We start from the raw sequence: 14,834 nt of genomic DNA, 5'->3' as shown, positions 1-14,834 counted from the left end.
AGAAGACCCTCTCCAAAGCATCATATCCTTAGACCAAAATTTTGAAATTGTAATACCCTTATATCCATTCTGGTTTAGCTTGGCAGCCCATGTAATGAAATGTCTCTCTGTACTTAGCTCCTTCACAGTCAAAAATTTTAAAGAAAACACAATGTACATAATCCTGACTCTCTGTGAATTTTCCATTTTTACGTGGCTTATTTTTCTTTATTTCTTTTAATCTCTTAACTATCTGTACTCTGTCTCTTTAAAGACTTTACCTTTTTTTTAAACCATTAACTTTATTCTCTATATTCTTTTTCTTCTCTTTCCCAAGCCTAAGTACATTTATCCAACATTGTGACTCATTTAGTGGTCTGAATCTGTCCTATTGTGAATCTGCATTTTTTTACTATCCAGTAGCACTTTTTGATTTGCGCCTTTAAATCACTAGGCACTTAAGAATCTAAGCTGTGACATTCCTAAGTCAAAAACAGGTACTGCCAGCTTGCCCCGCCCAGTCCAACATGGCGGAGCCGCTCGTGCCTCTGAGCCACAGCAGGCAATGACTTTCTTTAAGGCACACAGCGAGTCTAGTTGCCATCAAACAAATCGTAGCACTGTTCTCCAAATGCTCCATTCAAAAGCTCTGTCTCCCACAGGAGCCAGACAGAGATTGCAATGGCGGCACAGCCCAGAAAGCCGGCATTTTAAAACAGCCATTTTTTTCCTGCTGCTGAGTCAGGAAAATTTCAAAATGGAGGACATACCATTTTGTGCTAGCTCTGGGGCCGCCAGGTAGGAGCAGCACTCAGCACTTTAATTCTGAGACTGAGCGTGCAGCACAGAAATTCTTTTCATCCAAGTTACATCTAAATCTGACACGCAGAGCACTGTGCAGTCCTAATCCGCCATGCTCTCCCGCCTGCCTAAGCCTGATTCAGGGAGTGCTGATCCATCATCACAGTCTCAGAGCACTCTCCTTCCGATCCCAAGTGGGAACACAAACATTTAGTCCCATAAAAGCCATTGAAATGCTTTAAAGCCAGAGTTCACGCTGGCAGCACAGCCCCAAAAAGCTGCACTTTAAAATGACACAGCATTTTTTCTGCTGCTGATGCTGAATCAGGAAATCTCTCTACAGCACGCCACCAACAAACAGCAAAAATCTGTGTTAAACTCTCTCTCCCTTATTTTTAAGCCTTCTCAGGTTTTTTTAAGTGGATATAGTCCATCATGTCTGGGAGCCACTCTGTAGTAATAGGAGCGGCGGGCTATTTTCCCGGCACCCGGCCGCCCGCACGGCTAGCTTTACCCAAAATAATTACACGGAAACTGTATTCTTTTAAACACTGCTTGGCCCATTATATCTAGCCTTTTCTCGGCTAACTCTTGCACCTGGACTAGCCCATTTCTAATAATCTATGCAGCACAAGAGCTGGCTTACCAGGAATGATCTTAACCTGCGTCTGCCTGGAGTAGGAGAATCATGGCGACTCCTTGACTCAGCTTCTTTCTCCCAGCATTCCGTTCTGTTTACTCCGCCTACCTAAGGGTTGGCCTATCAAATGGGTCTAGGCAGTTTCTTTATTAATAAGAAATCACTCCCACATCACCCTAGGGGTGAGAGCAGATCTCAGCACCCCACTTTTTAGTCCTCCTTGGATAGAAAGGGAAGATGCTGTTTTAGCTTGGTGCGGAGCATACCCTGTTGGATGGAAGGTCTATATTTGTGTCTCTCTTGGTAGATCTGAGGTCTCCATGGACAGAGGAGGTTGCTGTTTGGCTCTCTAGGCCAAAGTACAATACTCTGTGACCCTCATTAGTAAGAGATCGCTGGCCACTCTCTTGGGCAGAATGGGAAGCCCTAAGACCCTCTTTTGCTGAAATGGAATGTTTGAGGCTCCTTGGATAGAAAGAGAATATCTCAAACCCTCTTTGGTAAAAGAAGGATGACTGAGACCTCTTTGGAGAGATCTGGCAAATGCAAGGTGCTTTTGAGTAGTGGTAGACCTTGTGCCTATCTTAGCAGAAGGGGCAAATCTGAGAACCTTTCCCTGGCATTTGGAAGAAGCAAATTGGAAGGTTTGAAGCCTTCTTGGTCTGATGGGGAAGTTCTGAAGCCCTCTTGTACAAAGGGGTCATGTTTCAATCTCCTTCGGATATTAGAATTAGAATGCTTGGGGCCCATCTGGGGAGAGGGGAAATGTCTGAGGATGCATTCATGAGAAGTGATATGTCTGAAGCCCTGTTGTGCAGGTGTGGATGGTTCTTGAGGCCCTTGGGTGGATGTAGAAGGTTTCAAAGCCCCTTAGCAGATGTAGCAGGTTTCAGAGCTCCTTAGGCATATAGGAAAGGTTTCAGGGCCCATTGGAAGATGTGAAAAGTATATGGCTTCCTTGGGAAGTAGTGGTAGGGTCTTCAGCTCTTTTTTTGTAAGAAGGAATGATATGAGCTCCCCTTTGGCAGAACAGGTAGATTTGAAGCCTTCTTGGTCTAATGTGGAAAGTTCTGAAGCTACCTTTGTCATAGAGAGTATGCTTCATGCTCCTTTTGGTAGAAATAAAACAGTTCTGTCTTGGGTGAATGTCTTAGTCCCCTTCATAAGAGATGATTGATCTGAATCCCATTTATGCAGACTCAGATGATCCCAGATTTCCAGTTGGACAGATAAGGAAGATTCCAGGGGCATTTGGGCATATGAAAAAATCATGGAGCCCTTTGAATATATATGAGAGTTCTAAGAGTCCCTTAAGCAGATGGGGAAGGTTCTAAAACCCTTCTGTATATGTGGATATTCCTAAAGGCCGTTGGGCAGATGAGGAAAATACTAAATCCCCTTGTAGATAGGTGGCCAGTCCCAGAGCACATTGAGCAGTAAAGGAAGGTCCTAGAGACCCTTGTGTGTATTTGGAAATTAGCCCTTTCAGCAGACGGTGAAGGTGATAGAGCCCTTATGCATATGTGACCAGTCCCAGAGCTCCTTGGACTGTAGGGTAGGTCACAGTGTCCTCTTGGGCAGATATCCTAAAGCCCATTTAATAATCTAATCTGAAAAATCACAATTTCTTTGGCACATGACTTTGCCATAACATTAAACATCCTAGTGCTCTTTTCTTATCCAAATTGCACATTTTTTTGCCCCATTTGTTGCTTTATTTGGTTGTAGATCTACCTAAGAATAATCAGTAATAGCCATGTCATGGAATACATGTTATGTGAAATTTTCTCTGCCAAATAAGTTCACTGTAGTGAGAGCTGCGGGCCTTCTTTTTGTCCTGCCCAGCTCCCGCATGGCTAGCTTAGCCCCGGAAATAACAACACACAATTTATATTCTTTAAAACACTGCTTGGCCCATTAGCTCTAGCCTCTTGCTGGCTAACTCTCACATCTTGATTAACCCATTTCTATTAATGTGTGGCTTACCAGGAAGATTCTAGCCTACATCCATCTCGGAGAGGAGAGCCATGGCATCTTCCTCACTGCCGTCTACCCAGCATCCTGTTCTATCTACTCCACCCACCTATGTTCTTACCTATCAGGCCAAGCAGTTTCTTTATTAATTAACCAATGAAAGAAACACATAGAAAGAAGACCCACCTACATCATTCCCCCTTTTTCTGTTTAAACAAAAAGGAAGGCTTTAACTTTAACATAGCAAAATTACATATAACAAACCAGTTATCAAGCAAGAATTACAGTTACAACATTTAGATCTATTTTATCCTTTATCTTTTAGCTGTTAATTCTCTGGGACTATTAAAAACTTTGTCACCATCTAAGGTTTTGTTTAAATGAATTATTAGATCAGGTGTTATCCCAACAGCTGGTCGTAGACTGGAAATGTCTCCTAACAAACTTTGAAAGTTGTTAAGAGTCTGTAACCGGTCTCTCCTAATTTGTGCCTTTTGTGTCCTAATTTTCTGTAAACCTATTCTGTAATTAACAGAATCTCCTCTTTGAATCTTTTAAGGAGCAATTTGTAATCCTCATTTAGGCAAAACTATCTTTACTTCCTCAAACATTTTTTTCTAAAGTATCTATGTTTGAATCAGATAGCAAAATGTCATCCTAATGGTAAATTATAGACTTAGGGAATTGCTTATGTATTATTTCCAGTGGCTGACCTACAAAATATTGACACAGGCTGGGGCTATTGAGCATTCCCTGTGGTCGGATAGTCCATTGGCATCTCCTAGTAGGCTGAGATTTATTATAAGTAGGCACTGTAAAGGCAAAATTTTCTCTATCCTTTTTTTGTAAAGGTATAGTGAAGAAGCAATCCTTCAAATCAATAACTATAGGAGACCATCCTTTGGGTAAAAAAGAAGGCAGAGGAATTCTAGACTGTAGAGGGCCCATAGGTTGAATTACCTTGTTGACAGCCCTTAGATCTGTTATCCTTCTCCATTTACCAGATTTCTTTTTTACAACAAACACCAGAGAATTCCAAGGGCTAGTTGACTTTTCAATATGTTGAGCATCTAATTGCTCCTGTACCACTTGTTCTAAAGGCTGAAATTTATCTTCAGCTAGAGGCCATTGCTTAACCCTCATTGGCTTCTCAGTTAGCCATGTTAAAGGTAGGGCTGTTGGTACCTCTAAAGGTTTGTTAGTTGCTTTATGTCCTTGTACAGCCTGGGTGGCTGGTCACCTTTGTGCATAGTGCCTTATTGCATCCTTCCCAGAATTATGAGTTCCTGAGACTGCAGGAATGTCAATCTGAGTATTCCATTGTTGTAGCAGGTCACAGTCCCATAAATTTATTGCAGTATCAACTATATATGGCCTTAGCTTTCCTCTTTGACCTTCTGGACCAATACAGTTAACCCATCTCGTGCTTTGTTTAACTCAAGATATGGTTTCAATTCCTAGTAATTGAACATCTGCCTCTTGAAAAGGCCAATTTGGATGCCAATATTCTGGAGTGATGATACTCACATTTGCTTCTTTGTCTATCAAGCCAACAATCACAATTCCATTTATACACACTCTCAGCTTTGATCTCTGATCATTTATAGAAGTTTGCCAAAATATATGCTTCTTATTTTCTATTTGAATTTCTGACTTATGCTTCAATTTTGAGCCATCATTTATAACCTTATGGTCTTGCACAGAAGGTTCTAGAGTTTTTAATTTTCCTGGTGTGACATGTCCTCCACAGTTACTGGGAACACCTGAGCCACTTTTGGCTTGGGGCCTGCGAGAGACCCCTCCAGGAGTTTCCCAATGGTATTGGGTTGCCTTATCTGTCTGTTGTTGATCTGCATTCATTGGTCCAATGCTGTCCTTTACTACACCTCCTACATATACCTGAAGGCCGAGGTCTCCTATTTTTGCCATTCCTAGATGAAATGGTATTCCTAGAAATTCCTTGCCTGCAATCACTTTTCAATTGTCCTAATTTACCACAACTAAAACATTTGGCATGTTGATGTCCCCTCATTCCTTTGGAAATCACTTCTCCTACCTAAGATTCATTATCGTAGTTAAAGGTCTGAAAATTCATAATATGCTGGATCTATTCATCCATAGGTGCTGATCTAGACTTTAAAGGCCCAATTATCTTTTTTATATCTAAGTTTGCATTTTCAAAAGTCAGTGACTCAAGAATTAGTCATCTAGCTTCTGGGTCTGTTACTCCTATGTTCAGAGCCTTAATTAATCTTAGCAAAAAATCAGTATAGGGTTTTCGCCTGTCCCTGCCTAACCCTGGTATATGACTCTATTTTTCCTCTGGTTCTGGTATTATATCCCAGGCATTCATGGCTGCTTTGTGGCATAGGGACAATACTTCTTCATCATAAAGACCAGCATACACTCCTATGCCAAGAATTTGATCTTGGGAAACCTCCACATGTTTTGCTCTTCCTTGCTGTTCCATATATTTGGATTCTTCTCTGAAATAAACTCCAAACATCAAAGAAGGTCCATCTTCCAAGACCACTGATGATAACTGGGAGAAATCATGGGGTGTAGCTCTGACATTAGAAGCCCAAGTCCTTATCATTTCCCTAACAAATGTAGAGTGCAAGCCATAGGTAATGACGGTGTGCTTAATTTCTTTCAGATCATTCAGTCCTATCAATGTCCATCTACCTTCTTTGGCTTCCTTTGAGCCTTTAGAAGGTGATGCTTTGTCAGAATAAATTAGAGGGTATGTCACTAAAACCCTGGTTAAACCAGTTCTGACAGCTGGTGGTGACAGTGTATCCTGCCCTTGTGTCTTCTCACCCAGTTCATCACCCCTAATAATTTCCTCAATCATTTTAAATCTCTTAATCATTGTCTCATGTATGCCCTGAATCTCCTGACCTGCAAAGGTTTCTAGTGATTTCCCTATGGTACTAATTTTCTGGTCCCCATTCTGTACCTGTGATTCCAATGTCTTACTGTTTCCTTTCAAAGATAACATCTCCTCCTTGAACTGCCCCCAGATATCATGTAAGTTGCCATCCTGGAGGTATATTCTATCTGTTACCTTATCAAAACTCTGTGATAACTTCTGAAAGTCAAATTCAACAGCCTGGACCCTTTCAGGTAAGTTCCTAAGTACCCTTAGATATGGAGTCAATTTTGCCTATCATGGTATTAATCCTATCAATTAATGTCATATACTTCCATAATGACATAATATGGAGAAGAAAACTGAAACCTAATAACCAGTAAATTGAGGTCATAGAGGCCTCGTGTGACTTCAGCAAAAACCTTGGCTAGAGTCCCATTAAAAACGAAACCTGCGGGACCTAATTGGGGGAGGGGGAGGGAAATGGGAGGCGGGGGGGGGAAGAGACAGAAATCTTTAATAAATAAATAAATTAAAAAAATGTTTTTGGAGACAGAGGTTTGCTACAGGTTGAGAATCATTGCTCTAGACCATAAGCAAACAATTTAATAATTGAAAAGAGATGGGTGAAATTGAGAGTTGTCAACATATAGTCAAGTTAAATAAAACAATGTACTGTTCAAAAAAAAAAAAAACGAAACCTGCCATTTTAGCTTTTAACCAGCAGATGGCGTTGTTTCTGGTCGTGACCTGAATCAATGGAACGGTGTCAGGATAGATCCTGTGGTACTTGAGAGGTTAGATGAACACAGAGGAAGAAAACCCAGAGTCCAGACACAAATAAAAAAAAACCCAGGGAGCTTCCAGCGGCTGATAAACAGCATGGCTCACCCCGGGTGCCTGCCCTGCTCCCACCTGATACAGGGGGTCCTGACACAGCAGCTGCAAGAATGGCTGACTGCCCAGACTGGCGGGGATTTCAAACAGCACTTCTGTCAGATGTGGCAATGGCTTGCTCTCTGACTTGCGCTGCCCAAACCTTGCTTAAAACCTGCTCAGACAAGATCAAACCAGATGGGCAGAGACTGTCCGGGCTGTGGATCTCAGGAGACATGGAGTTTTTAACTGCTGACTCCATGCACAGGCCGTGGCTGAGGGAGGGCTCATGCCAAGCTGAGCTGGCGGCAGGCAGTCGAGCTGGGGGATGGGGGTTGGGGGGTGGTTCTAAAACCAAACAGTGGGTGCCAGATAATGCACAAAAAAATCCCACACCAGTTTGAAATTATTATTAAAAAGATTATTTATTTGAGGGAAAAAAACTTACAGAACGCCATCCTAGACAACACGACCAGGAAAGGAGTCTAGTCGTCGGAACCAGAGTCAGAAGCAAGAGAGAGAGAGGAGGGCTGCTGCTGCTTTTTAAAGAGAAAGAGACAACGCCCCAGTGGGCTGGTATCTCAATGGCTATTGGCTGAAGAAACAGATGGAGCTCTCGCAACACTCTCAGGTTTTATTTATTTATTTATTTTGCTTTTTCGAGACAGTGTTTCTCTGTGGCTTTGGAGCCTGTCCTGGAACTAGACCAGGCTGGTCTCGAACTCACAGAGATCCCCCTGCCTCTGCCTCCCGAGTGCTGGGATTAAAGGCGTGCGCCACCATCACCCGGCTCACTCTCAGGTTTTAATGTGGATTTAGTTGACCATGTTGGAATGCCAATTGTTGCAAGGTGATGGCCTGCTTGTTTGTTCTGGCCGCCCAGCTAGTTTAGCCCCAAAATAACCACACATAAATTGTATTAATTAAATCACTGCTTGGCCCATTAATTCTAGCCTCTTATTGGCTAACTCTCACATCTTGATTTAACCCATTTCTGTTAATCTGTGTATTACCACATGGCAGTGGCTTACCGGGTAAGATTCGAACTGGCATCTGTCTCAGGCAGAGGATACATGGCGTCTCTCTCTCTCTCCACCCTTATTCCTTCCAGCATTTGATTGTGTTTTCCCTGCCTACCTAAGTTCTGCCATTATCAGGCCAAGGCAGTTTCTTCATACAAGCAACATACAGAAAGAAGCACCTCCTACACCAATATATAGGGATGAAAAAAATGCTTAAATGGGCTGAAGAAAGGAGGAAATCCATAAACCTTCAGAGTTGCTGAGTCCTGTAACATATAGGCAAGATTTGGAAAACATCACAAAGATAGCATCATGACAGGGAGCACAGATCTGTTTTTGTTTTTCATCTGGATTCAGAAGGTGATGTGAGAGATTAGTAAACTCCAACATTCAATTCCATGAATAGTGTGTTTGCTTATTATTTACCCTTGCCAACAACAGTCAAAACTTGGATCTCACAAAATCAGCACATTAACAAGATTTTATTTAGCAAAAGCCCATAATCCAACCAAGGAAATGATGAAACAAGACAAAAATAGAAGGCCAACTTGACCATTTTCTGTCACAGGCTATTCTGGTGTGGTTTTGAGTCCTTGGAAAATTTATGTAAATGCCTTAAGAATATTTGCTATAACGTGACATTCCATGGCTGGTTGCTGTCCGTAGGAGGCCTACCCCTTTTCCAAAGAGAAACAAAGGAAGGGGAGTGGATGGGGGTGGAGAGACGGGAGGTTGGATGGCAGGGACTGGGAGGAGAGAAAGGCGGATGATGGGCGAAGAGGGGAGATGAAGGGAGGGACTAGGAGGAGAGGGGGGGGGGGAACCGTGATTGAAATGTGAAAACAAATAACAAGCAACAAACAAAGAATTCTTCCTATAATCCCTGGGAATTAAAGGGTGATGTAAACTGTAAATTTATTTTCAAACTTCAGGATACACTTGGTTTTCCACCACAGATGTGTATGACAGAAAAATAATGCTGCTGCCTAAAAACATGAGGGCAGCTAGACTTGCCACTACATTAGCAATTCCAATTCTCTGATAAGATGGATATAAAGGAATATGGAAAGATGGTGGAAATGTAATTGCTGCTTTGTGAATGACAGAGAAATAATTGCATAAGACAGCCAGGAGAACAAAGGTACTGGCAATGATGTTGAGAATGGCTGAAATAACGAATGGATTGTAGGTGGTATTCTTCTGCACTTTTCCTGTGTACATATTTCGAACAGCAAGAATGGTGGCAACTGTTCCAAATAACCCGAGAATGTTGGAGCCCAGTAACAAATGTTGAACGATACGAATATCCAAAGGAATGAAGTTGTCAAGGTAGGTATATTCATGACACCCTCTGGCATCGCTGGGCTTGATGTTTTGGTGGTAAAAACAGACTCTCCACATCCCTATGAAGGCTGTGGTAGGCTCAGAGAAAACTGTTTCATTAAAGTACCAGACTCGCCATTGTGGGAGGCCTGTGGAGATGCTGCAGAGGAGCCATGCTATGCAGGCCAAAGCAAATCCCCCGACTTGACAGTTGGCACTTCTGCTGAGCAACAACATGGTGACAGCAAACACGGGATAACTGTAAACAAATAGAATAAAGCATAAGAGTGGGCTTAGGTCTTCCCTAGGCCTAGGACGGTATTCCCGGGGAGACCACTTCCAGGAGGGAAGAATTGGTTAGGCTTGAGAAAGTGAGGATGTGCTATTATGAGTTTGGCTGATTTACTGACAGCTTGACAGTACGCACACCCCCTAACAGTTCCACCTTTTTTTCATTTATTCAAGACAGGGTTTGTCTGTGGCTCTGGCTGTCCCAGAATTCACTTTGTATGCCAAGCTGGCCTTGAATTCACAAAGATCTGCCTGCCTCTGCCTCCTGAGTGCTGGGATTAAAGGTGTGCACCATTACACTTGGCATTAACAGTTTTGCTTCTGTGTGTCTACACACACAATGACCTTTGACCACAAATATTTGCCCATCATGATGCTCATCAAAGCACTATTTGTAATAGTGGTAATGTTCATGGGCAGCAAGGCTACATAATGAGATCCTGTCTCTACAAAACCAATATACCTACCAATAAATGAATAAACAAATGAATAATAAGTAAATTGCTAATTTTAAACATAATAGATTATGCAATTCTGGAAAATATATACAATTCTCTGTTGTACATTACCTGAAGCAAACTTCTTCACTTATTACATGTCAAACAGAGGACCATTGGGAACCAAGGTAATAATCTAAAATGGAGAGAGAATAGTAAGTACATACTATAGTATGATTTTGTTTTGTCTATCATGAAACCTGTTGCAGAGATACAAGATAAAATGTATCTGGATGCTGGGATTACTGGTGAAGCCCCCCCACCCTTTTAGGTTCAAATTCTAACACATTTTTGTTCTTTGCTTGGTGCTTTTGTTTTGGGGGGACAGGGTCTGACTAGCATGGTGGTCTGATTAGCATTCTCTCAAACTTACCATGTGGCCCAGTTTGGTTTCACATTTCAAGGCCGTTTGCATGCATCAGACTCCTGAGTACTAAGACTGTAAGCAGGCAGCACCATACCTGGCCTGAGGTTTTTTTGTTTTTTGGGTTTTTTTTTTTTTGGCTTGGTCTGTTGTTGCTTTTTTTTAAAAGATTGATTTATTTTATCTGCATTGATGTTTTGCCTCTATGTATGTCTGTGTGAGGATATCGGATCCCCTGGAACTAGAGTTTCAGACAGTTGTAAGCTGCCATGTGGGTGATAGGAATTGAACTGGAATCCTTTGGAAAAGCAGTCAAGTACGCTTATACACCGAGCCATTTTCCAGCCCTCTTTTTTTTTAATTTAAAAATTTTTAAATATTTTTGAAAGATGAAGTCACATGGTTGGTGGGGGCAATGAAGGTAAAAAAAGTTCTTTAAGGAACTAACTCCTAACTCAACCAAAAGAAAGAGCCCAAGTTTTAGAAATGACGAGAGGGGATGCCACCATGTGCCTGAGACCTGTGCTGAATAGCAAGATCAAAATGCACAGCTTAACCTTGGAGACAGGAGAATTGGAGGTGAAGGTTCAGATGAATGAAGGCTGATCATGAGAAGACCTCCAATTCAATCTGAGAGGCGTCTGAAGATTTTATTAGAAATAACATGAATGGGCTGAAAAATGGTTGCAAGTGCCTTTAATCCCAGTACTCGGGAGGTAGAGGCAGGCAGATCTCTGTGAGTTCAAGGCCAGCCTGATCTACAAAGTGAGTTCCAGGATAGCCAGGACTGTTACACAGAGAAACCCTGCAAAGTGAGTTCTAGGACAGCCAGGACTGTTACACAGAGAAACCTTGCCTCAAAAAAGCAAAACAGAAGAAGAAGAAGAAGGAGGAGGAGGAGGAGGAGGAGGAGGAGGAGGAGGAGGAGGAGGAGGAGGAGGAGAAGGAGAAGGAAGAAGGAAAGAAAGAAAGAAAGGAAGAAAGAAAGAAAGGAAGGAAGGAAGGAAGGAAGGAAGAAAGAAAGAAAGACCATGAATGGAACATGCCCTTTACCACTGAATCAAATTCCCAACCTTTTTAAATTTTCACTTTGAGATGGGGTCTTGAAAGGTACCCAGGCTGGGTTTATATTTCCTTAAGTGGTTTAGGAAATTGTCTTTGCAGTTGTTTGTCTGATTAGATATATGGCCTAATTATGTAGACCATTATATTGGCTATTTTTATGTCAACTTTTCACAAGCTAGAGTCATCAGGGAGGAAGGAACCTCAATTGAGAAAATGCCTCTATAAGAGCCAACCGTAAGGCATTTTTTAAATTAGTGAACAATGGGGAAGGGCCAAGCCCATTGTGCATGGGGCTATGCCTAGGCTGCAGATCCTGGTTCCTATAAGAAGGTGGGATGAACCGGGCGGTGGTGGCGCACACCTTTAATCCCAGCACTCGGGAGGCAGAGGCAGGCGGATCTCTGTGAGTTCGAGACCAGCCTGGTCTACAAGAGCTAGTTCCAGGACAGGCTCCAAAACCACAGAGAAACCCTGTCTCGAAAAACAAAAAACAACAACAAAAAAGAAGGTGGGCTGAGCAAGCCGTGGGAAGCAAGCCAGTAAGCAGCACCCCTCTGTGGCCTCTGTATCAGTTCCTGCATCCAGGTTCTTGTCCTGCTTGAAATTCGTGTCCTGACTTCCTTCAGGTGCTGAAGTGTAAGTCAAATAAACCCTTTCCTTCCCAACTAGCTTTTTGGTCATGGTGTTTTATTGCAGCAATAGTAGCCCCAACTAAGACAACTACGCTGGCTTCAAATGTTCTATATAGTCCAGAGTGGACTTGAACCGGTTTTCCTTTTACCCATCAGAAAGGTAACATTGTGTTCAACTGACATCAGTACAGATTTAACAAACTAGCTGTGCATTCCAGGCCTGCTTTTCTTGCCCAAAACTACAAAGGAATCAAGTGTTGTAAGGACCTTGGATCCAGTGAGATGGGAAAGAACAGTGAGAAAATTCAGGCAGATCACAGTGCAGTAGTGGAAGGGCCGTGTATGACACTTGAGGCCAGAAGAACCAGGAGGGCTGCTTTGTGATGTCACAAAGGATATCACAAAAATAGTGAAATCCAGGGAGGGGGGAGGGTTTAATGTAGTTAACAAACCCTTTCCAGAAAGAGGTTTATCCCAAGTGATGAAGATGTCCAAGTTACACAGGTATCCTGGTTTTAAGGCAGAGAATCTAGGAGACAGGATACAGGGGTACAGAAACCAGACATGAGGCTGATCTGATCACCAAGATGGGAACTTGTACCTTTCCCACCATGGTAATTTTGAAAAATAAACATTAAGTTGAAATGTCACAGTTCAAAGTCTCTGTGTGGCCAAATACCTGGGAGAACAAATTTAAGGGATGAATTATTTGGTTTGGCTCGGTTTCAGAAGTCCATAGTCCTTGGCTGTGTTGAGTCAAATGTGTGATTAGGCAGGATATCACTGTGATGAGAGGCTACTCAGCTCATGATGACAGGAAATAGAGAGAGGGGTACCAGGGATGAAATAAAACCTTCAAAGGCACCGTCACTGGTATCTACTTCCTTCAGCTATGACCCAACTCTCAAGTGTTCAGAACCTTCCACAAAAGCACTATTGGCTAGGGACCAAGAGACACATGAGATTTTTGCCCAAACAGATCATATCCAAATCATAATACTATCACAGAAGATTAAATACTCTGTGACTGCACTAAGGGGGTCCCTGGGGCAGTCAACTCCAGATGCAGGTAGCACAGTGGTAGTGGCTAGGGGCCAGGGAGAGATAACATTCAATGAGGACAGCATTTCAGTTGGGAGAAGATGGACAGTGGAGTCCTTTCCACAACTCTGTGAACCACAGAACTCCACAACTAAAATAGTGAATTTTGATATGAATACTTAACTCTATTAGGTTACACAGAGTATACAACAAAGATGGATAGAGCTTCTCCTAACCTGCAGTGTTGCCTTCAACCGGTGATCAGCAATGTGGCAGAAGGTGCAGCCAGCTGTGCCATCTGGGCCAGCGAGAACACAGCTCCCCTCACGTGTCCTCCCAGGCTTGTAGGCTTGTGGTTGGCTTCACACTCACCTCTGAGTCCTTGGCACACTACTGGAGGCTTCAGACTTCTGAGGCCTTTATTGTGTCATCAAATTCTCTTAATGACATCACCTTTCAAGTGTCAGTCATGAATGGATGAATGCAGTGGCCATTGGAGGCTAAGCCTGCAAGGTTTCAGTGTCTTTTGTTATGTACTTTTTCTGTGCAGCCTTTGTAAGATGGGCTGTGTCTGCCAGTGTGACTCTCTGCTTATGGTCAAGACCCACAGTTTTGCTAATTCAGACCACTCTGTTGTTCTTCCTTTTGTTCCTTCTCTTTGAGGCCTAGTTTCTAACCCTGTCATTGCAGATAGTGATATTTTAGAAGAGTCATTGCCTGTATAGATACAGTTGGTAGCAGAGGTGGCATCAATACACTAAGAAAGGTCTTAGTTAATTCATCAGAGATGGCCAGGCATGGTGGCGCATGCCTTTAATCCCAGCACTCAGGAGGCAGACACAGGTGGATCTCTGTGAGTTTGAGACCAGCCTGGTCTACAAAGCAAGTTCAAGGACAGTCAAGGCTGTCAACAAAGAGAAACCTTGTCTCAAAAAATTGAAAGAAGACAAAATTTGTTAGAGTTGTGTACAAAGATTCAGGTGTGTGGACGAGTCAGTGAGATTATAGCTGCGAGGAAAGAGGAAAACCTTCTTAAACACAATGAAAAAGTTCCTTTAGTAAACCACTGTAGACCCTAGTGGGACATGTCCAAAGCTATGACAGTCATGTTTATAATTAAGTTTGTGCTCTATTTTACCTGCTAGGTGCATGTCTAGTTGCAGGGATGAGACAAGAGGCATATGGCACACTGAGTACAGATTGTGCCAGTGGCTAGACCTGCAAACTCCTGGGTTAAGTCAATAGTTTAAACTATGGTCTGCTGAGATTTTAGTGCTATTACACATCACAGTTTTTGTGACAGTTAACCAATATAACCTGTGTCTCTCACAGTTACTAAGTTCACAACTTAGTAACATTTATTCAAATGATTTAACAATCAGTCACACACGATTAGGTGGCTCTTTCTTTCCCTCTATTTTCCTTCTTTTCTTGTTCCTCTTCCTCTTCCTTTTTCC

At 42.5% G+C, this 14,834-nt stretch overlaps 1 protein-coding gene across 1 annotated transcript; it reads right to left on the bottom strand.

Moving 5' to 3' along the window:
- Positions 1–8,916: 8,916 nt before the first annotated feature.
- LOC142841805 (claudin-34-like) lies at positions 8,917–9,724 on the bottom strand. The gene has a single exon (XM_075958915.1). It carries the CDS (start codon positions 9,722–9,724, stop codon positions 9,086–9,088), a length of 639 nt encoding a protein of 212 aa, XP_075815030.1. The 3' UTR covers positions 8,917–9,085.
- Positions 9,725–14,834: the final 5,110 nt, after the last annotated feature.

Source organism: Microtus pennsylvanicus, chromosome X, assembly GCF_037038515.1.
Source record: "Microtus pennsylvanicus isolate mMicPen1 chromosome X, mMicPen1.hap1, whole genome shotgun sequence".
Classification (NCBI taxonomy): domain Eukaryota; kingdom Metazoa; phylum Chordata; class Mammalia; order Rodentia; family Cricetidae; genus Microtus; species Microtus pennsylvanicus.
Note: the sequence above shows the minus strand (reverse complement) of the source record. Positions and strands in the feature narration are given on the sequence as shown.